Raw genomic sequence first — 24,491 nt, 5'->3', positions numbered from 1 at the left:
TCTTTATAAATAATTGAATCTCCACTAAAACAAAAACCAAATCAACCAAAAAATGAACAAATGCACTTTTGAATGCCATCATGGTGTCAAGTATTCTAGCATATTCTTGCTTTCCTTCTCATGCTGTCATGTTCATTGGGAAGCAGATGGTGAACTTTGTCAGTCAGGCTGACAGCCTGAAATTCTCTTGTACTAACAGAGCATTGTGTTTCAGGCTGTTGAACTAAACAGAGTAATTGGTATTGAACTCTCATTTCAGTTTTACAGGCTTATTCTGCTTCTGTGGCTTTTTTAATGGATGTCATTAGTAAACATTTTTTTCTGATACATACAAAAATTCAGTCATATACTGGAAGGAGCAAAATCCTTTTTGAACCTAACAGGTGAACCTTTTCAAGAACATCCTACCATAAATCTCTGTGTTGATGTATGCTGATGCCATTTTCCCCTTTTGGTGTGTTTGCAGGAAGCCCTAGAATGGATGTGGGAATTTTGCCCCCACATTGCTATAAACTGAGCCAGGTTTTACCAATCATCCCAGCCTGTATCCATTTGCAGAACAGTAGCTGAGTCTTTCTAGGAAATCAGACCAGCACAGAAAGTAGACTCAGATTACACTAATGAAGCCATTAAATGAGATATAGGGAGCCTGTCTGGCCAGGAAGAGGAATGGAAAGAGGTCTGGCTGTACTCCTTGCTTTATCTCTTTTATATTTTGCAGCCAGTTTTCCCATTCTGTGTGTTTACTTTGGTGGGAGAGTTGCTTTCTACCTCCCCCTGCCCCTCATCCCCCCCACATTCTTTTTACCTGTGTTCTCCTATTTGCCAAAAGGGAAAAAAAAAGTATTCAAAAATTTGAGGGAGAAGACTTGACATCAGTAGGTTTACTGAACTGATGTCACCAAATGATAATTCTGAGAAGATTTTTTATTATAAATACATCAAAGCAAGAAGCACTGATGGGCTATTGAAGTGAATAACAGCCTTAGTGTGGGGGCAAATCTGATATAAACTTGTCTTTGGATTGTAAGAGGAGTTAACAGGCTGAGGAAGCTTTAAATTAGGCTTATTATGCAGAGAGTTGGCTACATGACTTATTTGGACCTAACTAGAAGCAGGGTCTTGATGTTTTGAGCAGTGTTCCTCTGGCCTGGAAAAATGTCCAAGTAGTCATGCAAATAACAGAAACATCATCGTATGTGCATATCACATTTGTGGCAATGTAGCATGTTTTTCCCAGTTCTTCCATGCCTTGCCAGTAGTAAAATCTCTTATGGTTTTTTATTTGCTGTGTATTGGCTCTGTTCCAAAGTGGCCGCTTGATACGTGGGGATTGAATTGCTTGTTTGTGAGGACTGAATTTCCTAGATCTGCACCAAATTAATGCATTTTCTGACATAAAGGAAAGAAAGACAAACTTTAGATCTGCCTCTAAGTGGCTGCAGATTCTGAAAATGGACTTATATTAGAAAATTCTTATTTTTGAAGGTCAGCTGTAGCATCCTGTATCTTTTAAGCATTTTTCATTCCTGCAATATTAATATTTTTGATGTCTTCTGTGTATTACCATAAGTTCATAAATTGACATCAGAGGCTATTGAATTGAAAATATCTAGTTTAGAATACCTTTGGAAGAATTAGAGGTCATGTAAGGCAATTTTCATATAAGGAGTAGAATCCATTAAACTGAACAGAAATTAATTTTGTCCTCCATAAGCATTTTCTTCGATTTTAAAATTATTTTCATGGACAAGGTATAGAGAATGAAGTGACTTACAGACAAAAGAATGACTGGTAAAAATTTTCCTTAAAAATCAGCTGTCCCACTTAGTGCTATTGCATTAGCACAATCTTTTGTTGAGAAGTACCAGGGGTGAAATATAGCATAGGTCTAATCTATTCAGTCTCAAAGCAATAAATAATTCAGAAACCTTTTAGTTCTTATTGATGTTTAGGAGCAGATGCTTTCTAGATTAAACCACCATCCTAAGAATTTTCTGGATTTGTCTTATAGCCTCCTGCTTGTTTTGCAGTCACAGATTGTGAATTTCACACAGTTGTGCAATTGACATAGCAGTAATGAACCCAGCTTATTTTCTGTAGAAATTGAAGGCTGCATCACTGCTCAATGACATTATATTAGTTAATAGAGTAAGTCTTAATTTATATAGTAGAATTAAATGTCCATGGAAAAAACCACCTTTTTTTTAATATACAGAAATGCACAAAAAAGAGCATAGCGAAAAAAAAATCTGTAAATTTTTTTATGACTCGTCAGATTTGATCACTTGCCTAAATGAAATTCACTGAACATCTTTACCTGACTGCCTTATTTTTAATGAAATTTCAATACATGTGAGGCTAAGATGTTTTTTGAGGCGTAGTAATTTCAGTAGTATGGCTTCTTTAGTACACTGAAAGCTTGATTCAAGTAACTCAAATAACACTATGAAACGTACCATAGCAGAGAGAACATTGGAAACAATACTGTAAAAAATTGGTCATTATGTTGTAGAATATATAGTAGGAAGAGCAGATGTCCTATTTCTACATTTGAAGAATGTTAAGATAAAAATGCTGCGTTAGGGAAACACATTTTTTAAGTATTGAGGGCTTGTTGCTGGCTGGTTAGGTTTTAAGCTTGACCATTATTTTTGCAAATATTAAAAGTAATATATAGAAATAAATATATATATTTTTAAATTTTTTATATATATGGAAACAATAAAAACTATAAATTTGTGCTTTTTTTCATATCCTGGACACAAGCTTAAAACTCCTGACTTGATATAAATGACCCTGATGCTTTACTTTGTAAATGCATGAAGAATATTTTCTAAAAGATATTTTAAAAATTATTCTTGCTCACTCAGCCATGTTCCATAAGAATATATTTATGATAACATTAGTATCAGGTTGCTAACTGGCTCATTCCTGCCCCAGGAGTTTCCTCCTAGTACCATGCTGCTACAGAGTCTGTGGTTTGTAGCAGTTTCCTGTAATCTTTCATTTGTAGTTTGAATTTTCTGTCCTGCTTGATGGACAGTCTCCAGTCAGCCTCACATGCACAACGTAGCCATGAAAGATTAGAAGCCTGTTTTTTAACAGTAAGCTGAGAAAATAGGGATTTATGTGTTGGGTTTTGTTTTTACTGATGTTGGTTTTTCAGAAGGCTTTCAGAAGGACCTTTGTGGGATTTTTGGATGGAAGGGTAACAGTTTCTTCAGGATCCACATTAAATATGGTTTTCTGATTTGATGGTTATTACCTTAGTTTATAATACAAATGCTGTCAAAATTGCAGGAAAGAGACACATTTAAGTCATTGAACCAATCCATCCTGCTTTATCTTTTTTTTTCTTTTTCATTCCATTTCTTTCTTTCTCTTCATGAGATAACAGTATAAGCAGCATCACTTTCTTCCACAGTGCTACAACATTTATACGTTTGCAGTACTTTAAAAAAGCCATGAAAAGTAAATTATCACTGAACTGAAACTCAGGAAGTATTTAATAGGTGTGGGGTTTTTTTCCAAGCATGGGCTGTGATTAGACTGCTAGAATGAGGCATTCACAGAAGAGATTGTCATATAGTGGAAAATAACTTTTTTTTTTTGTTGTTTTGTGTTAACATTGAGAACTGTGCTGCAAACATTGGCTGTGGTGTCTCTAGAGAGAAATGCTGGAGTTCATCTCAGCCCTGAGGGTCCCACTTCAGCCTTGCTGCATAAACCAGCAGAATATGAACATGCAAGTGGAAGGGCTGGCTTTCATTCTGATAACCACTGCAATAAAACTGCCATAAGGCTGTAGTGGTATTTGCTAAAATGAGCAGTCATGAACTTTTAGTTTTACGCTTTATAAACCTTTAAAGAGTAAATTTAGACAAAATGCATAGACAGAACAGTTAGTGACATTTTCAAGTACATGTTTGATTTGAGTCGTTTCTGTGGGCATCACATCCATCACTTTCCAAGTCTATATTCCTAACATGGACTAGAAGACTGTTTTTCAAGTTTTGTAGAGTCTTTATCCATCTAAACATCCTCTAAAAGACTAGCTGAATGTTACGTTATATATTTACACTCTCATCCAGTGTCTCCCTTTTTTTTTTTTTTTTTGTTTTGTTGGTTGGTTTTGGTTGTTGACATGCTTGCTTCTGAAGATAATCATTGAAACACAAAGTTGCCTAAGTATTTCTTAGACTGCCAAGTGTACTCCTACTTGTTCATAGGCATAGTAGACTGGTCAGTGGTGTGTAGCTGTGCTGAAAATCTTGTATTTTATTCAGCCTGTAAAGAGCACCATTCCTGTGACAGGGCAGCACCATTTGTAAAGCTCCTGTTCTATTTGTTTATAAGGTAGAAGTTGGTCTAATAGCTGTAGTTCTTGCTTTTTTTGTGTCTTCAGCCTCTAAAAGACTTTGTGCAACCATCTAACCATTTTAGATAATAACTGTATGTGGACTACTTACAATGGCATTAACTCTTTGCATCATTCATGAAATACAAATTTTATTACAAGTGCTGTTCTCAGAATCTGTTACAATACATGTAGTACTGGTATAAAAAATTCATTCCTATATGTTACAGACTTTTTTTTAGGACTTAATACTGCTACCACCTTGTTGTAGGAGGAAGCCCCTACTATTAGGAACTATCCTTGACTTCAAAAAAAATTATATAGACTCAGCTACTTGCACTAATGAAATTATTTTCCTGAATTTTCAGCTTACAAATGAAGAAGCAGATAATACCTACCCCTCCATTTTATAAAACAAAAAACAAACCCAGAGTTATAAGCTAAATAAATGACCTAAAGGTACCAAGTAATATTTGTGTTACCTTAGTTCTTAGGTGAAAATGAAGCTGAAGGAAAGAGATCCTGGTGTTCTTGTTTGGAAGACAGATCTCTCTCCCTTTTTGCTCGTGAAGGTTTAGAGCCACATCTGTTATTCAGCTTCTGAAGGAAAAGTACCTTTTGGGACACAGCTGGTTCTCAGTCCAAGTAGAACTGGTCAGATCTTCAGATTCACTGGTGCTATGGATTTGAGAACGATTTGCCCCAAAAGGCTAAACAGCAATCAAATCCTGCATTTGAAAATGGTGAATTGCTTTAAGATGGAACAGATGAGATGAGGCATTTTTAAATAGATAAGGAAAGACTTGGTATTCTCAGGCTTTCTTTTCCAGAGTAAAAAACTGTCTGTGTTTTCTTAAAGTGCTTAGCAGGTGACATGAAAAATGTCTGATTTCTATAACTATTTATAAGGAAATTTCTCACCTCTTTAGTAGTCAGTATGAAGAGCCCCCCCACTCTTTTTGTGTCTATTGTGGTATGTGCCAAAGCCTTGGAACCTGTTGTGGCTCAGCTGAAAAAGCAGGGATTTGAAGCCTGTCCATAACCTCAACTGACTAATTTTGAAGAGGAGATGGCTTGCATCATGGGTTGTCTGTCTGCCCATGGCAATGTAATTCCTGCTGTAAAATTGTTAGAAATAGAGAATTTCCTCAACTAACATTAAGTTGACCTAGAAGTTGGCATAGAAGAGGCATCTATCTGGGATTTGCTGTGTCATGGGTTATTTGACTTTGGAGCTGTTACACTTCCTGAAAAAGTCTGCCATCAGTATTTTCCATCAGTATTTTTCCTTCTCAGTGCATCTTCCCTGCACACACTGGGGTCAGGAGAACTGGCTCACTCTGTGGCTTTTGTGGTGGCAGGAACCTATGGCATTTGCCATCACCTCAATCTGCTTTAAGTTTTTGACACTGAGGCCTGTGTTTTTGACACTGAGGCCTGTGGTGACTCTGAGCAGTGGCCGTGGTGTTTCAGGGCTGCCAGGCAGGCCCTGAGTGGAGAGCCCAGGGCTACCCTGTGCCCAGCTCAGGCAGGATGGGAAAACACACCTGGAAAAGAGCAAAATGCCACAGGTCAGTGTGAGGAGCACTCTGTGAGAGGCTGTGAGAAACAGCTCCAGGGCCAGGGGAACAGGAGTGCAAGGAGGGCTGCAGGTTCCAGAAGCTCCCTGGAAGCTGTGGGACAGGCCATGCTGGAGCAGGGGTTTCCCTGCAGTCCATAGGGGAGGGGAGTGCCAGAGCAGATACCCAGCCCGCAGCCCTGGGGGACTCCAGCCTGGAGAAAGTCAATGTTCCTTCAGGGAGAGACACTGCAAAGGCCACGCTGGAGCAACCTTATCCCAGAGCTTCACAGCCTGTGTGAGGAACACATGCTGGAGCAAGGGAAAAACGGGAGGAAGGAGTGGCAAAGAACAGCAATGATCTGATGCCAGCCCCATTCCCCACCCTCCCCATGCCTCTTGTTGGGGGTGGAGGTGTAGGAGTTGAGTGTGAACAGTGAAGTTGAGCCTGGAGCAAAGAGGCAGAGGGAAAATTCTTCTAGGATTTATGTTTTTTATCTTCCAATTCTGTTTTAATTGACAGTAAGTTATTTTTCCTAAAGTGAGTCTATTTTGCCCATGACAGTAATTTGTAAATGATTTGCTTGTCTTTATTTTAATAAAACCTGGGCTCTTTCATGACATTCTCCCCTGTGCAGTTCGTTTTGTGGAAAGTGAGTGGGAGAGCAGCCAGCCAAGGTCAACTCATCACAATGCTGTGTTGACAAAGGCCACAACACTTAATGGCTGTCAGCAAGTGGGACTGGACTCCATCTTGTGTCCGTTCAAAAAAATTGGTTTATTCTGAAGTTGTTAGCACCCTTAGGTGCTAACTGTACACTCACTGTGGAAAATATAACCTAGAAAGAAATAATCAATTAATGAATTTAATGAATTTCTTATTTTTAAGTATTTTGAAAATAACCTTGGTCTCAAAGAGAGTACTTTACTTTTGATTGTGCTGTGCTTTTTATATAAATCTAAAACACTTCATCCATCATAACTTCCTTAATTACAGAGGGATAGCACTATCAAAGCTACAATTGAAAATCAGGTAGATATGAATCAGAAAGCCTAAAAGGGAAAGACTGAATTTCAGGCCAGTTGCTTTCTGCCTGTGAATATGGCTTTATAGATAGAATGTGTTTGTGTAGTACCTGATAATAAAATATAAACATTTGTTTGGCAGTCATAGTATAAGCCACCAGATGGAGCAATGTTGCCATAAGAAATTGACAGTAATAAAAATAGCATGTTTTTTCTTTCTACTTTTGTAATATAAATGAAAGATTTTTTAAGATGGTGTGCCAAAAATGCAGACATCTGTATGGTAGAGGTTGTGACCATTGCAATAATTAGCTGTGCTGAAACACTTTTTACTTTTTCACAATAATGTAACTTAATGTTAGGCCAGGAAAAGTTAGATTTTTTCTTCTTTTGTTGTGATGTATTACCCTGAGTTGACAAACTGTAAGAGAATTTAATCTTTTTTCTTTTTTTATTATTTTCTTTACTTCTTCTATCTCTTTGCCATGGGTAGCTACTTTTCTATTAAATATCTGACTGTTATTTGAAATATTTCTTGCTACAGGGCTTTATAAAGAGAAAAGAGGCAGATTCTGACTATGCCTAAAGCTTATATTTGGGGATTTTGTTGGTGGTGTGACCTGCTGTTTCTTCTTTCCTTCTCCTACATGTCCTCCTAGGATCTTCTTACACAAGAGCCTAAAAGCATTTAAAACTTGCAGAATGAGAAGATGGCGCAGGCAATGCTGGTACCACCAGGCCCTGACAGCTTCTTCTATTTCACTGAAGAATCTCTTGCAGCCATTGAAAAACGTATTGCTGATGAAAAATTTCATTGCCACCAAGAGGAGCCTGCAGATGATGCTGGTCATGAAGCAGATCACCTAGAGCCAAATAATGACTTAGAGGCAGGAAAGACGCTGCCATTTATTTATGGTGATATTCCTCCAGGAATGGTGTGTGAACCCCTGGAGGACCTGGACCCATATTACATCAATAAAAAAGTAAGTGTTTTGTACTAAGAATGTAATTAGATACTCCTGTTTTACTACAACCTGATAAATGCTCTGCTGGGGAGTTGGTCAGAGGCACTGGTTGGAAGTATTATGCAGTAGGTGCTATTATGTTAGTTATTTTGATTTCTCTATAAAGACAACTGTAACTCTTGGTAAAATTGTGCTTTTTAAAAAGAGAAAAGAAAAGACACTTTTCTTTTAATGTCTCATATTATGGTATTTTAGTTAATGGATTTTATATTAAATGTCCTGTAATCTCTGCAGATCTGATTTAATGCTGAACCATTTGAAAACTTTCCATCTCTCTGGCTGCTCTCTGGATTTTTGTAAGAAACATGATGCCTGAGATTTAGTTTATTACAGACATGTTTAGACAAAATCCTCACTCAGTCTTATGACAGAACAATCACTGTCAAACATTCCTGAAAATATCATAAAAATATTTGTTTTACAAAAAAAAAAAAAATTTAAAGACTAAACCAGTTTTTGTGTTTCAGTATTGGGTCTGTGTTACAGGCAATGACAAAATCTAAATTGATATATACTGATTCAGTTTCATTTATAGATATACTGATAAAAAGGAAGAAAAGAGCAAGGTGTTTACTTTGGCAAGTGCAGATGAAGGAAAGTTATTTTTATATATGCATGTGAAGTGAAATGATGTCAAGAAGGAATACAAAACTGAGTTTACATTAAAAAAGCAGTAAAAAATAAGCAGCAAGTGGCTATTTTATTGTGTACTAAATAAAAGACTTGTGAATTAAAACCATAGAACAGGTTTTTGAAATTAAGTACTCAATAATCAAAAAAATAGTGTCTTGCAAGATAGGAATTTAACAAAAGAGCTGTATTATATCAGTAAAAACAACCTAATTAAAGCAGTTTTTTTCTAGTATAAAATGTTGAAGACTAATAATCATGCAGATTTTTTAGTTGTTTTAGTTTTTGTTCTCTTAACTTCACAAACACTATTGACAAATGACCTATTTCTTTTATAGTTAAATGTCATTGGAAAACAGAAATATTCAGTGTTATAACCTGCTTATTTCCAGATTATAGATTTTGGGAGAATAATCATTAAATGTAGATTGAATTAAGATTTCATTAGATGAACATTTCATTGTGTCTCCTATTTAAAATAAAAAATTATTACATTTATGGTAGTAGCAGTTGCACAAGCAATAAAGCCAAGGATTTTAAAAGTCAAGGATGTCTCCCCCAAAAGCAGTTTTAACATGCTGGAATGTTTAAATAGTTCTTTGTGAGGTCTCAAAAATGGTTACTTAGGTGCTTTGTTTTGCATTGCCAATTTTGTTCTGAAATGCAAGTAAAAGAGCTTCTTTAAATTTAAAAAGTCATATTTTTAATTATAGTTTTAATGTAATTACTTAATACTAGAAAATCTGAAATGCAGATTTTAAGAGCACAGAGACAAAGAATGTGTGGCGTAGCATTTTCTTTGCTCATATGAAAATTTAGAATCTGTGATTTCCTTCTGCAATTCTACTGAAAATAAACTTAGCTACTTAGATGTGTGTAAGCAGCCTGTATTATGACAAGGTTTCTAAAATCCTTAATTTCCTAACCCACTACCCTCATGCCCTTTTTGTCTGTTTTTTAAAGACATTTATAGTACTGGATAAAGCGAAGACAATCCACAGGTTCAGTGCCACACCTGCCTTGTACCTTTTATCTCCTTTCAATATCACTAGAAGACTAGCTATTAAGATTTTGGTTCATTCATATCCTTTTCAAGTGGTTTGTTAAAAATGCTTACTGATTAATATTACTAATGTTAATACTAGGCGTTTTGATTTAGTGTTTGAATGTATTCCTGCCAAAAAAAATTATTCTTTCAAAATCAATCTGAGCTAAGATTAGTCACTTAACCTGCTGATTAAATCCAGATGAGAAGTCATTAGTAGAGTTCCCTAAGATGCAGTATTGAACCCAACCCTGTCTAAAATCTTTATGGATGATCTGGATGGCGGGGGCGAGTGTACCCTTGGTAAGTTTGTGGATATCACCAAGTTGTGTGGGAGTGTTGATCTGCTGGAGGGCAGGAAAAGTGGAGGGACCTGGACAGGTTGCATGGATGGGCCAGACCAAGAGCATGAGGTTCAACATGACCAAGTGCTGGATCCTACAAATTGACTTCAAATTGACTCATGCAGTGCTACAGGCTGGGGGCAGGGTGGCTGGAAAGTTGCCCGGTGGGAAAGGGCTTGGGGTGCTGGTCAACAGCAGCTGAACATGAGCCAGTGCATGCCCAGGTGGCCAAGAAAGCCAGGGGCAATCCTGGCCTGTGTCAGGAATAGTGTGGCCAGCAAGGCTGGGACAATGACTGTCCCCCTGTACTCAGCACTGGTGAGGTCACACCTTGGGTGCTGTGTCCAGTTCTGGGCACAGCAATTCAGAGAGGACATTGAGGTGCTGGAACAGGTCCAGAGAAGGGCAGCAAAGCTGGCGAAGGGTGTGAGTCCTAGGAGGAGCTGCTGAGGGAGCTGGGAGTGTTTAGCCTGGAGAAGAGGAGGCTCAGAGGGACCTTACTGCTGTCTACAACTCGCTGGAAGGAGGGTGTTGCCAAGTGGGGGGCAGGCTCTTCTCCCAGGTAACCAGTGACAGGACAAGAGGAACTGGCCTCAAGCTGCACCAGGGGAAGTCCATGTTAGACATCAGGAGGAATTTCTTCACAAAAGAGGTTGTCAAGCATTGGAATTGACTTCCAAGGGAAGTGGTAGACTCACTATCTCTGGAGGTGTTCAGGAAGTGACTAGATGTGGCACGTATGGTCTAGTTGACTAGTCAAGGGTCAAAAGTTGAATTTGGTGGCCTCAGCAGTCTTTTCCAACCTAAATGATTCTGTGATAGGTGTATAACCATCATTCTTGTGAAATGTCTTTGCATTATTTATGACATTGCTGGTGATAGTAAACTGATTTGTATTATATGTGTTGTCAGTATTCTATGTCCTGGTCAATTCCTTGTATGTTGTGTTACGCAAATTTGGCTTTTAAAAGGGGTATGTTCCTTAACTACAGTCAACATTGTTCAACAAGGTCATTATGCTCACTATTTTGGCAAATTGTGTATTAATGACATGGAGAAATCTTCCAGAATGGGCAAAATATGTAGAGTAAGTATACTTAAAAAGTCTAATAATTTTTAAAATGCTTTAAAAATGAAAAGCAAATTAAGAGCTAGACCATGCAGTTTCACTTACTTGTGTAATACCAGTATCCACTTTTTCCTGCTTGGAGTCTGATCATCCCAAAGCAGCACAGTCCTGCAAGCTCTGCGAAGGAAGGAAGCTGTGACATTGTTAACCTTTTTCTCTGAACAAAATGCTGATAAATACATTTCCTCAGAACGTTCATACAAGCAGTGTTTTCATGCATTCTCCTTCCTGAGCTGTTCTTTTTCATTAAAAGAAGAAAAAAAGAAATCGGTCATTCCACCCAAAACTACTGCTTTTCAGTGTGGAAAATGCTTTCCATAGCCCCTCCGAAACACCTTCATTTTGTGTAGCAAAATCTAATTATGGGACACACCCACTCTTTAAAGCAAATACCTCTGCTGAGGATTATTGTTTATCATTCTTAAGTCTACATGGTCAACTGTAAAGCACCTTCAGTAAGTACTAGGTTTTACTTGCCCATGGACTTTATTTCTGATGTGGCAACCATGCTCAAATGTTATTTGAACAAAAAAATTTTTTCCATGTTATTCATGGTTATCATTATTAGTGCTGAAATTAAAAAATCTTATGTGCTATAAACTGCAAAAATATTTTTCTGACAAAATGAAAAAGTCTAATCCTATTATCTCACAAAAGAATGGTGGAAAACCAGTCATACTTTATGTGAGTTTATAACTTGTGTTCAGTGCGTGTACTAATTACTGGGTTTGAGTTTATTTCCTGTATGCTCATGGTGTATCACTGAACAACACAACAATCTCTAACTTTTGCTTGCATGTTTTCTCATAGGTACACTTTCACTGGAATTTATACTTTTGAATTTCTAGTAAAAGTCTTTGCAAGAGGCTTCTGTATAAATGATTTTACGTGCCTTCGTGACCCCTGGAACTGGCTTGATTTTGTTGTCATTTCCTTTGCGTAAGTATATAATATTTTTTAAAGTTAAATAACCAAGCTTTTTGAATCTGTAATAGTTTGGTTGGCTTATATTAGTTCATATTAAATTACTTGTGGCTGGATTGAGCTTCAAGTATTTCCACTAGAATATTTTACACTAGTGTAGCACATAGCAGAACTAGTGGACTATTCCACAGTACAGAGGATACCACTAACAATCAATTTAAAATAGGATTTTAAAAACAAAAGCAGGTCTATAGGTTTCGTTTTAAATTTGCAGTTAATAGTAAATCTTAAGGGTGAATTTCTTAGGGAAAACTTAATTGAAACGTGAAAATATGAATGCAAGTCTTTAATTTATTCCTTAAAAAAAAAAAAAGCCCCAGGGTTTCTGGATTTCAGGTCCAGGTAAGTAGTATAAGCTCTGCCTCAATTCTGAATAACTGTGATTTAATCCTACAGGTATATAACAGAATTTGTAAACCTAGGCAATCTTTCAGCTCTTCGAACTTTCAGAGTATTGAGAGCTTTGAAAACTATTTCTGTAATTCCAGGTAAGAAGTAACTGTGTAAAATAGTAGACACTCTACATCACCTCTATTTAATTTTGTGTGTGCTGTCATTGTGTTTGTGTGTGGAATCCCTCACTACAGATATGTGACAGAGTTTGTGGACCTGGGCAATGTCTCAGCGTTGAGAACATTCAGAGTTCTCCGAGTTTTGAAAACAATATCAGTCATTCCAGGTGAGAGCGAGGTTAAACACTGAGGCTGACTGAAACTGAACAGAAGCTGAACTCATGTTTTTAACAGAAACATCCAGGATTTTGTCTTAATTTCAATTTAATTTCATTTTCTAATTCTGTAAAACAGTCAGCCTCAGAGTTTAATAGTCAATTGCATGAAGAACTCATTTGCATAGCCTGTATATTCCTCCATTTAATAATTTCAAATTTTCTCTCCCACATTAAGGATCAAAATTAAGTCTTTTTAATGTGAATGTTGCATATACATATTTATGAAAGACATTTGGGATTGAAAATTTTAGAGTTTTGTAAAAGTTGAATTTCTGACAGAGGAATAAGATAATAATGAGTAGCATGGGGATTGCATGATGTAATTATTATCTTATGATGCCGATCTTCACCAAACCCCACCTCCAAGAGAAGATGAAGCATTAGAATGCAGACATTAAAATTGCTACTGAAATAAAATTGTGGTCTCTTTGTTTGCTGTTATAGAACCAAATGTTGTGTATTGTAATAGAATACTGGCAGAGGTTTGGAGCAAGAGGCATCAAAAAGAAAATAAAGTAAACTGTTTTCTTTAGATGTAGTGTACATGTATAGAGAGCATGAATTCAAAGCTCTTGGTTTGAAGAGCAGGTGCTTTGGAATGTATGCCATTCATTCCCATTCATATTTTCAAATTATTTTTCAGGAATGATGAAACTTGTCGGTAGCTTTTCCTTTGGAAAATGTTTTAAGACTGTTTTATTTAAGCTGTGCATGGTATTTAGTAGTGTCTTGGAGACTAGATTGGTTAGATTGCATTTTAGCTTAGTTAAATATTTAATATTATAATAAAAATCTGCCTCTGTTTGCAGGCCTGAAGACTATTGTTGGAGCCTTAATTCAGTCTGTGAAGAAGCTCTCGGATGTGATGATCCTGACTGTGTTTTGCCTGAGTGTATTTGCACTGATAGGACTGCAGCTGTTCATGGGCAACTTGAAGAATAAATGCCTGTTCTGGCCATCAAAAAATTCAACAGCCTTTGAAACACATGTAGTTCCATACTTTAATGATACAGAATTGAACTGGGATGCATACATTAATGACGAAAGTAAGAAATACTTTTGTAATTTGCTAAAATTTGTATGTAAACCAAGACACAATCACAAGATAATATGTTCTCTTTAGCCTGTTTTAAACTGCCGGCTAAAGATTAAAAAAACCCAGTGAAATTGGCTGGCAAAGAATAGGAATCTGTGTATATTGCATCCTGAACTCATGCTGACGTGATTGCTCTTTCCTTTAACTGCACTTAGAGATGTATGTAGTGGTTTAGGTTAGTTTTAGGGTCATGGAATCATGTGGGTTGGACAGGATCTCCACAGTCCAGACCAACTGCTGCTCAGCTGCAGGTCCAGTTAGAGCAGACTGCTCAATCCCTTGTTCCAGGCAAGTTTTTAGCATCTCTAAGGATTGAGATGCCACAGCTTCTTCTGGGCAGCATATGCCAGCATTCAACCAGTCTCACAGAAACTTTCTTGAAAATCACTTCAGAATTTCCCATGCTCAAACTTTGATTAGTGGCCTCTTATCTTTCGGGAGTACGCTCCTGAGATGAGTCAGGCTTCATCCTCATTACAGCTTTCATGTTATACTTGCAGGTAGAGTAAAGATCTTTGCTCATATCTCCCTCCCTGCCTGCTCCCTCCCTGGTCTTCTCAAGGCCTCACAAAACCCATTCTTTTAGGCTCTTTTTGTCTCTTTAGGGTATAAAAAAGACATTGTTCTAGGACTTTATTTTTGCAATGTATTTTTATTTTGTTGCCCAGAGAAGCTGTGGATGCCCCATCCCTGGAAGTGTCCAAGGCCAGGTTGCATGGGGCCCCGATCTATTAAGTGGCATTCCTGCCCCTGGCAGGTGTTTTGGAAACAGATCTTTGAGGTCACTTCCAACCCAAGCAGTTATATGATTCTGCCAGTATTTAAACCCACTGTTTCGAAAACACTAATGGGAGATTATGAACATTCAAAACCTGATGACTTGAACACAGATTCATCCTCACAAAAAAAACCCAAAACCCCAACCTCCTTTCATTTGTAAACATGTTATTTCTATTTTTTCTTTAGGTCATTTCTACCGCCCAGAAGGAGCAACGGATTTTCTGCTTTGTGGCAATAGCTCAGATGCAGGGTAAGGTACACTGAAAATGACATATTATCTGTCTAAACATGTAAAAAATATCAATCTAAACTTTAAAAAGATAATTTAGTTACCTAATGTCACGGTTAATAATAATATGGTCATGGTTCCTAGCAGCTGGACTCTTGAATGAATAAAAATGTTAAATGACAAAATACTTTGCTGGAAATTTGTTTTAAAAGCTCATATGTAACTGGAAAATTCCATGTAGCTGGTAGACCTTGTGTTATGAAGGACTTAAGAACATTGTTTGCCATGGGTTTCCTGCCATTTCTCAACCCTAAAAGAGCAATCATATAATAACCAAATCATATCATTCTATATGCTTATGAAGTATCAGTCCATCCCTTGGTTTTGGTTGGTAATAATTTTAAAATATTCAAACTATTTTAGTAAACATTTAACTCATGTGTCTAACTATGAGATAATTTTGTTTACGTGTATAAATGCACATCAAATAGGCACACGTACATGAAAAGAAATCTTCACAGTGTTTTTCTATAGAGGTTTTGGGGACAAGAGGCTCTTCTGTCCTAATTGAAACAGTGTACTTACATTTGATATCAAGATTGCATCACCTACTCTCAAAACCAATATGAAAAATTTATTGAGATAAAAGTGTCCTTGTGCTGGTTATTTGCTCTTGACAAATTAATAGAATTTATTAATTAGGCTCATGTGAAGAAGCCAAGAAATCTGGTATGCCAGCCTCACTGACAAGGTTAAGCATAAAATATGTGTGCTGGCTGTCTTTTTCCTGCATGGAAGTATCCACCTATTGGAATATCTATGTTAAGTACATTTATTATTTTCATTGAAGAGATATTTTCAGAGGTAATATCAAACTGTTGATAAAAAACTTTATTTTGTTTAAAATTGTGAAAGATAATAGAAGGAAATATTGTCATCACTTGTTTACTCTCTGGATTATTTTTTAAAGAACAGACTTTTAATTTCCTCACTAATCTTTGAATTGTTTTAAGCCATAAATAGCAGCACCATCCACAGAGTAAGCCTCATAAGAAGCTCAAGAAACAATAATTTTTTTAAAATAGTGTTATATGAAATTTGTGTATGGATTGTTTTGCCTCTTTTGTTTTGTTTTGTTTCCCTCTTCTAGTAAATGCCCAGAAGAGTTTATCTGTGTGAAAGCTGGTAAAAACCCCAACTATGGATATACTAGCTTTGACACATTCAGTTGGGCTTTCTTGTCACTGTTTCGACTGATGACACAGGACTATTGGGAAAATCTTTATCAGTTGGTGAGTGTATTTTTAAAATTGTGGTCAATGTATTACTGGGCCCAAATCAATCGTTCTTATTTGTATTACATACCATTGCTATTGTTAGCCGTTAACATTTATCAAAGGAAGCAAATTCAGTTGCAAAACTAAGCAGATGTGGGCACTTGATACAGAATCTCACATGATTTCTGAAGAGGCACATGAAAGGTTTTTTGGTCCATAATTTAATTTTTGCAGTGTATATTTCATTTTGTGCCTCATGATATTTTCAAAATAGTCAATATTGAGTTTAAAAAGACTTAATGACAGCAAAACCTGAAATGTAATTTCAGTACCCTTAGTCCTATTTTTATAACTTAGAATGCATGACTTGATACAAATTAACATTCTTACACTAGCTTTTCATTATATGGTGTGTGCAAATGTGTTAATTATAATAAATACTATCTTCTCATTATCTAGCCAATTGTGCCATTTTTAGATCATTTGTTTGTTTCAAAGAGAACTCATGCTAATACATGGTAAGCATTCTAAGCATCCAACCTGTGATATGTGACTGACCTTAAGAACTCTGATCCCACATACTTCCCAAGATTATTAGGCATTGAAAGAGGTTTGTCCCAAAGCAGCATGATCCTTAGGCATGGTTTTCACCTAAAAGAATGTTCCCTTTATATTTATGTTTCTGAATTGCAATTACTTTGTAATTCAGAAAACGAGTATGATTTTACTACAGAAGGAAAACCAACTAAGTTTTGAACTTTTCAAAGTCATTAATGCTTGGGAACTGCAGAAGTGATACATTTCTTCACCAGCTGGATTTCTCTTCTCCTCCTATAGACACTGCGAGCTGTTGGCAAATCATACATGATATTTTTTGTTGTGGTGATTTTTCTGGGTTCCTTCTATTTGATTAACTTGATCTTGGCTGTGGTTGCCATGGCCTATGAAGAACAAAATCAAGCAACTCTTGTTGAAGCAGAGCAGAGGGAGGCAGACTTTAAACTGAAGCTTGAACAACTGCGGAAGCAGCAAGAAGAAGCTCAGGTATTTTCTATCAAGAATCTGGGCCTTAGTGTGTTCCTTTGCCTGCTATTTGTTAAAACAGAACCAATAATAAATTTACATATTAAAAAAATCCATTCTTTAACATAACTTGCAAATACTGTAGACTGCTTTTTCTATGCCTCTTTATTGTTTTTAAAATATATAATATCTAAAGTGGTAATCAATTTCTGAACTGAGAACAAAGAGTAGCATCCAAATCAGAATAATAGTTTTAAATGAATCTCTGTTATCTTGGGGTAGTAGCTTGTAAACTGTCATGGTGATTTTCCAAATTCTCATCTTAGAAATAATTTCGATACTTTTCAACCCTTGATTAGAGTGTAGAATATTTTCATCTATAAATTTCTGATTCATTTTTGCTACTTGTGCTGCTACTAGCAAATCTAAGACTGGAAGCAGCTTAAGGAAGCTACTTACAATAAAAGCTAGGATTACAATAAAATTTAGAATAAAACTAGGATTAGTTTACTAAATAATTAAAGGCGGAAGTATGACTCTGTTTGGCTCTTTTGTTTTCTGTTGCATTCACTATAATTAATAAATTTAATAATTTTCAAATATTTTCTAATGAACTTTGTGACTGTAGACAATGTGGGCTGACTCCATGACATGGGTGCTAAGTAGAACTCCATTCAAATTCCATTCATACTACAGAATTTCATTTGTAGCTTTGCACAAAACCAAATACACTGTTTACTAGATGTAATTTGATACAAATCTTAGGAATAAGATTATCTTTCTTTTAAAATGATGTGATTTATAAAGTATCTTGTTAAATAATTGCTGTGGCAGGCAATAGCAGCAGCTGCAGCAGAGATGACTGAGTACAGCTGTGAAAGTGGGAATGCTGCACCCTCAGATAGTTCTTCAGATGCATCCAAGCTTAGTTCAAAAAGTGCCAAAGAAAGGAGAAATAGAAGGAAGAAAAGGAGGCAGAGAGAGCTCTCTGGAGAAGAGGATGACATGAAGGATGAAAAGCTTCCAAAATCTGAATCAGATGGCAGTATCAAAAAGAAAGGTTTCCGTTTTTCTTTTGATGGGAACAGACTAACTTATGGGAAGCCATTTATATCATCCCACCAGGTACTGTGAGTAATGCAATTGTAATTTTTGGAATTTGTGAGATTATTGTCATATACAACAAACTTCACTGCAACTTTGCAATGTAAGGCAACAAAGTAAAAATAATGTAGCATTCCCTTAAATATCAACTGTAAATTGGTATTATTTTCTCAAGTGTACCTTCAAAAAGTGTTTTGTTGCCTCTCATTTTATTATTTAGGACCTGAACGTGCACAGCAGTATTGCATTCTCCTAGTTAATCTGAGATAGAAATGCCTTCTTAATTCATAAAAGGAATAATTAAGTATAATGTACGAATGTAGAAGACTAAAGGTATTGGTATCTTTTAACATAATGCATGATCTTTGTGGATCATTGAGAGTTTATGTAAAGCTTGGTTTTTCTCTTTAGAGCATGAAAAAACAGTGGCCTTATATAGGTTATTTTTTTTTCTCTGCAGTCATTATTTTAGGTACACTGTAAATTTACCCATTCAGTTGACTTTCATCTGTAATGCATCTTTGAGACCAGCCTGAGGCAGTGTATTAAGATAACACTGAAAAATTCCAGGGGAATATAAATTATTATTGTTTTTCTTGTACATAGACATGAATTTTGTATGCTTATAATCTTCAGACGGTCGTTTTTTATGTTTCCTTTGCAGTCTTTGCTGAGTGTTCATGGCTCCCTGTTTTCTCCCAGGCCTAGTAGCAGAACAAGTCTGTTCAGTTTTAGAGGCGATGGACGAGAGAGAGGCTCAGAAAATGAGTTTGCTGACGATGAGCACAGCACATTTGAGGATAACTCGAGCAGGAGAGGGTCTCTGTTTCTGCCGCGCAGGCACGCAGAGCGGCGCAGCAGCAACATCAGCCAGGCCAGTGGGTCATCCCGAAGGCTGACAGTCTTCCCAGTGAATGGGAAGATGCACAGCACTGTGGATTGCAATGGAGTGGTTTCCTTGGTGGATGGACCACCAGGTCTGTTGTCTCCTACTGGACAACTTCTGCCAGAAGTGATAATAGATAAACCATCGACTGATGGCAATGTAAGAAAGTTTAAAATTACTCCAGGTTTCATGTCCTTTCTTTATTGCATGGACAATGTTTCAAAAATTATTGCTTTGAAAATAGATGGGAAGTTGTGAATGCTTTTGGAATCTTACTGTGTTGAAATGGGTTTGAAGTGATTTAGTCAAAAGTGAGAGGCTAAAGCATGAAAGAGAATAAAGCAGTAAGTTTTACATACCTGCAAAGAAAAGATGTAAATACATCTGCTTAATGAATCAGATTAGTAATGTTCCATTGCTAAATCTGTTTTTGAGTGCAAAATAGGATGTCCAACTCTAAGCTTCCTGTACATTATTAGATTATTTCAATTTTTTTTCTTTGTGGTTTTAGTCTCCTTTTAAGTGTATTTTTCTTAGTAAAGAAAAGTCAGTAATATGCATTATTCTGCAGTAAATATGCAGTCAGTAATATGCATTTGTTCATACATTTGGTATTGTGCAAATATAGCATAGTCTTAAAGATTATGTTGACGCCTTAAAAGTCCTGAAAGCATTTTTTCCTCCTGGGTTTCAAAGACTGAGTTGCTCACTGCCTAGGATCAGGGTATAATTAAAAAAAAACCAAAAACCCCAAACCAACAAAACATTTTAATTCTGCTCTGTTTTTCCTTTTCCCTCAGTCTGCTTTGGGAATGGAGCAGAGACATCTGCATGTTTTTTCCTAAAAATATTATTTTACTAAAATTTTTTTGGTCAATTTCTGTGTATCATAGCACCTGAAAGTACATGAGCTAGCTTCCTTGCAGTTATCAGCCAGATGCCTTGCAGTTATAATTTTCTTGCAGTTTATTATATGTTTATTTTAATGCATTTATTTAATGGACTGAAAAAAAATTGTACCCATCCTTGTGCATTCAAAAATTCTTCATAACTGAGATGTGCTCAAGACTATAGTTAGAACACAACTTTCATTTTTTAAAATTAAGTCATGAAAAACATGTATTTATTTTTGGGATCAATGAAGTCAGACCTATGCTGTTACTTCAGTTGAAATTCATAAAATAAATCAGAGTTGATAATGATTGAATTTAGAAAATATAATTTAAATAAGTTTTGAATGGGTACAGAGATCAAAACTGATCTTTAAAACTATTTTATGGAATAGTTGCTGCAGAATCTTCCTAGCATTATTCCCTTGTTAGAAGGGTCTTGTGAATGAACTAGTTTAGAATGGAAATATTAGTAGAGCAAGTATGGAACTGGGAATTGTTTTTACACAAGTTCTGCAAGTCTTTCTTTGTTTTCTTGGCTGTAGCCCCCTCCAAAATTTATTGGTGTCTAAAGTGGAGTAATGTTATTTGAGTATAATGCAGTGCAAGTATGGGAACTAAGTATCCAAATGTTTTTCTTAACGTTTTAAAAGTATTAGTTGTATTTGGATGTATATAATGAAAATAGAAATTTTAAAAAAATCCACAGTATTTCTAGTATTTCTAAAGTTGAATTTAATTTACACACCTTTTATTTTTATTTTTTTTTTAGAGCACTACCACAGAAATAGGAATGAAAAACAGACGTACAAGTTCGTATCAAATACCAATGGAGTTGCTGGAGGATCCCGATTTAAGGGAAAGGGCCATGAGTCTAGCTGATGTTATCACAAACAGAATGGAAGGTATGTTATAGCTGCAGACACTTGAACTTTCTTGACATAGTCTTAGATTGCTTGAAAGTTATATACCACAATACAAATAGAGAAGAAAAAAATATGTAGTCATTGCAAATATATAAATTGAATTACAGGAAACAAAATGCATGCGCATAGTGAAAAAAGAAAGGAAGCAGGTAAGCAGGCTGACGTAGAAAACTCATTGTAATTAAAATGGGCACTATGTATGTGTTTTATGCCTGTTATTCATGTTTAGCAATGCAGTTATTGGAAGAAATGCCTTTTGATACATTTGCCACTAACCATACCATAAAGATATTAGAGAAAATTCCAGGCCAGGCTTTAGTTAATAAGGAGAAGAAAATTTGTCCAAGGATTGCTTTGAACAGTGGAATGACTACTAGTGAAAATAATGAAAAAAGCTTGAATAATTTTCAAAACCCTTTTAAGGCTAAAATTAATGTTATTTTTTCCTGAAAATAAGTACTTAGACATTTAAAAGGACTTTGAAGTTGAAAGCTTTATTGAAAAAAAGATCCCTAATCTTAAGCATAATTCTTATGGCTTTTTGTGTTTTTTTAAACAAGATCATATGTTATTAAAAATAGACATGTTTTTAATGTATTTGCTCAGAACACTTGAGGTTTTTCTGTAAGTGTTCTAAAAGCTTTTGTGTCAGAAACAATAAATTAAGTTCCTGGAAATCTGAGGATGTTCCTCCAAGTGTCCTTAGTGGTTCCAGGTATAAAGTTTAAAACTTGAAAAACCAGATAAAAAATTACTTTCACATTCTCCAAAACTTGTTCACTGTAAATTTCTCTTTTTCTCCAGAACTTGAAGGATCCAGACAAAAATGTCCACCTTGCTGGGATAAGTTTGCCCATACTTTCTTGATTTGGGATTGTTGTGAGCCCTGGTTAAAAGTGAAGAGTATAGTTGAATTTATTGTAATGGATCCATTTGTTGATCTGGCTGTTACTGTTTGCATAGTTTTAAACACATTATTTATGGCCATGGAACATTATCCAATGACTAACCAGTTTGAGACTGTACTTACAGTAGGAAATCTGGTAAGTCCTTCAATCTATAAAATTTTATACTGGTGGAACCTGATTTCTCTTTGGAATAGAATTGCTTTTATAGTTTTTGTCATCCCATAAAATAAATATTAAAGGTTTAACTGTACTAAAAATAGTCTAAAAATACCATTTGGAATATATTGTATATAAGAGTATTTGAGAGGTGTTGCATCTTAAATTTTGTCTTCTGTATTACAACTTCTTCAATAGAGTTTCCAAAAGCCAGAGTTTGAATTACATGAAACTGAAGGAAATCTGACATGTTTTTGTTTAGTATTACAAAAATAAGTAGGAGTCAAGTTAGATCCTTTTTAGTGTAAGTACCATTGACAACAAAAAAAGAGCTGAATGCTAATTTCTATTATTATTTTTCACTGCTATTACTATGTGTTGATTTTCTTGAAGACCATTTATTTGATTGGACCATAACAATTTGGAAGGCAAAGAATGTGTGACTTATTCTAAGAGTATCTGTTGGTACAGCTGAGTTTTGTTCCTTAGTGGACACAGTGTGTGAGTTGGGTTTGGTGAGGTAGCTTTATTTTGGTTTATAAAAGCAATAATACAGGTATGTTATACTTCTTAACCTATGCTTATTCTAAGTGGTTATTCTGGTGAATATGATCTAGAAAAATAATAAAACAATTTGGTTATTGGAATATGTGAAATTCTAATACATGTTGGTAACATACTCAGACTTAAAGAGTCAAAGTATCAGCATTTAAATTATATGCTGATTTTTTTTTATCCAATATGGATATATTTCACTTTTTTCACCTTAACCTGGAATTAGAGATCCTTATCTGTACAAGAGAAATATCTCATGTTGCTGTTTAAAATACATGCAGGATGCCTTTGAGGAAAAGATAAGGCAGACAAATAGATGAGCATCAGTAACTGTTTCAGAGAGCTGTCTTGTGATTGTGTTTGTATGTTTTACCCAGAAAACTCCCATTCCTACTACCTTTCCTATGTAATGGAGTAGTTTAGTATGTGTGAGCGTAAGTGTTCCTTCATGCCAGGAATTTGTGTGTGCTCCCAGTCAATCTGTATGCCTCTATGACATTGGTATGGTATCAGCAGTTGCTTTCTTCCTTTTTGGACTCTGTAGCTCTGCATTTTAGAGACTGTAAAATGCTCCTGACTTTTTTGAACTTTTTTTGATCTTTCTCATGAATGATAGCAATTTATGCAGTTTTGTACTGGTGGTCATACATCTATAGTAAATACAATGAATTTATTTCAGAGGTGTGGTTTGCCTGCTGCTTCAGAAGATGTCAGAGGCATTCAGAGTCAGAAAGGAGTTTTACTTACTCAAGCCTTGGCATAATTGAGCTTTTTTTTGGCCGTTAGAGAAGATAAGCTTACTTTTGAGTTGTTCTATAGACTTTGTTAATGGTACGTCACTCCAATTTATGACCAATTCACGTTTTCCCACACACCTTTGTTAAAGCAGCTTCCATTCTGGCAAGAGCAAGTGCATTATCTTGCTGGGGAAAGTTCCTTTAATTAGATTTAATTTGATAGATGGCAGATAAAAGGAGCAAACTGAAGCCTTTTAGGAGTAGCTTATTCTTCAGTATGTACCTTAGCTTTAACTGATGTTACATATTTATGCTGGAGCTCTTTTTGATGTCGCTACTTACCTTCTCTCTGGGGTTCAGTTTGTGATAATTTTACTTAGTGACATCCTGCTGTAAGAGGGATGCTACTTCTTACTTCAGTTGTTCTTTTTCAGTGGGTTCAACTTCTTCATATTCATCCATAAAGTAACAGTAATGCTTTTTTCTTCAGGTTTTTACTGGAATTTTTGCAGCAGAAATGGTTCTCAAGATAATTGCCATGCATCCTTTTAATTATTTCCAAGTTGGCTGGAATATTTTTGATAGTTTTATAGTTACTCTTAGTTTGGTGGAGCTTTTTTTGTCAAACGTGGATGGATTATCCGTTCTCCGGTCATTCCGATTGGTAAATAATACATCTGCATTAATTACTGAATTATGTTTGTATTTCAACTCTGTTCATATAAATAAGACACCTTTTAGTATACTTTTTAGTAATTGACACAGGGTATATCTGCAGGTTGTTTTAAAAATTATTTATCATTGAATACTGTGTGCTGTTTTACTGTTCAGAAGCAATTATTTTTTAAGGGGAAAGAGCTGTAATTTTATTGTAATTGTTTAAACATGAATGAGTAAAGTTTAGTGAAATGTACAATTTTTTTAGAGTATATTGAGAAGTAGAAAACTTTTTAGTCTTGTTGGCTTTCATGTCTGGAAATAGCAAGAAGGCTAGAGGTGTTCTTTTAAAATGTAGGAATTAAAAAATTCATGGGTTTAATAAATTTTAAGAAGATTGATTTTTCTTTTCCCCTTAGCAAAAAAAAAATCTTTA

At 35.7% G+C, this 24,491-nt stretch overlaps 1 protein-coding gene across 3 annotated transcripts in view; it reads left to right on the top strand.

Annotated features, from left to right (window-relative positions):
* Positions 1-7,607: 7,607 nt before the first annotated feature.
* LOC134421302 (sodium channel protein type 2 subunit alpha-like) overlaps positions 7,608-24,491 on the top strand; it is a 42,924-nt gene continuing 26,040 nt past the window's right edge. Inside the window, exons 1-14 of one of the 3 annotated variants that reach the window (XM_063162046.1) lie at positions 7,608-7,927; positions 9,563-9,681; positions 10,986-11,075; positions 11,928-12,056; positions 12,498-12,589; positions 13,641-13,877; positions 14,894-14,957; positions 16,087-16,228; positions 17,051-17,257; positions 18,071-18,361; positions 19,005-19,385; positions 20,889-21,021; positions 21,847-22,085; positions 23,889-24,062. In XM_063162046.1, coding sequence (XP_063018116.1) covers positions 7,655-7,927; positions 9,563-9,681; positions 10,986-11,075; positions 11,928-12,056; positions 12,498-12,589; positions 13,641-13,877; positions 14,894-14,957; positions 16,087-16,228; positions 17,051-17,257; positions 18,071-18,361; positions 19,005-19,385; positions 20,889-21,021; positions 21,847-22,085; positions 23,889-24,062 — 2,571 coding nt within the window. In that variant the 5' untranslated portion in view covers positions 7,608-7,654. Of the gene's footprint in view, positions 7,928-9,562; positions 9,682-10,985; positions 11,076-11,927; positions 12,057-12,497; positions 12,590-12,688; positions 12,781-13,640; positions 13,878-14,893; positions 14,958-16,086; positions 16,229-17,050; positions 17,258-18,070; positions 18,362-19,004; positions 19,386-20,888; positions 21,022-21,846; positions 22,086-23,888; positions 24,063-24,491 lie in introns of those variants that run through there. The other 2 variants (XM_063162044.1, XM_063162045.1) reach the window with 2 other exon arrangements.

The sequence above is a fragment of the Melospiza melodia genome, chromosome 8 (assembly GCF_035770615.1).
Source record: "Melospiza melodia melodia isolate bMelMel2 chromosome 8, bMelMel2.pri, whole genome shotgun sequence".
Lineage (NCBI taxonomy): Eukaryota > Metazoa > Chordata > Aves > Passeriformes > Passerellidae > Melospiza > Melospiza melodia.
The sequence above is the reverse complement of the archived record's forward strand: the minus strand, read 5'-3'. Positions and strand labels throughout refer to the sequence as shown.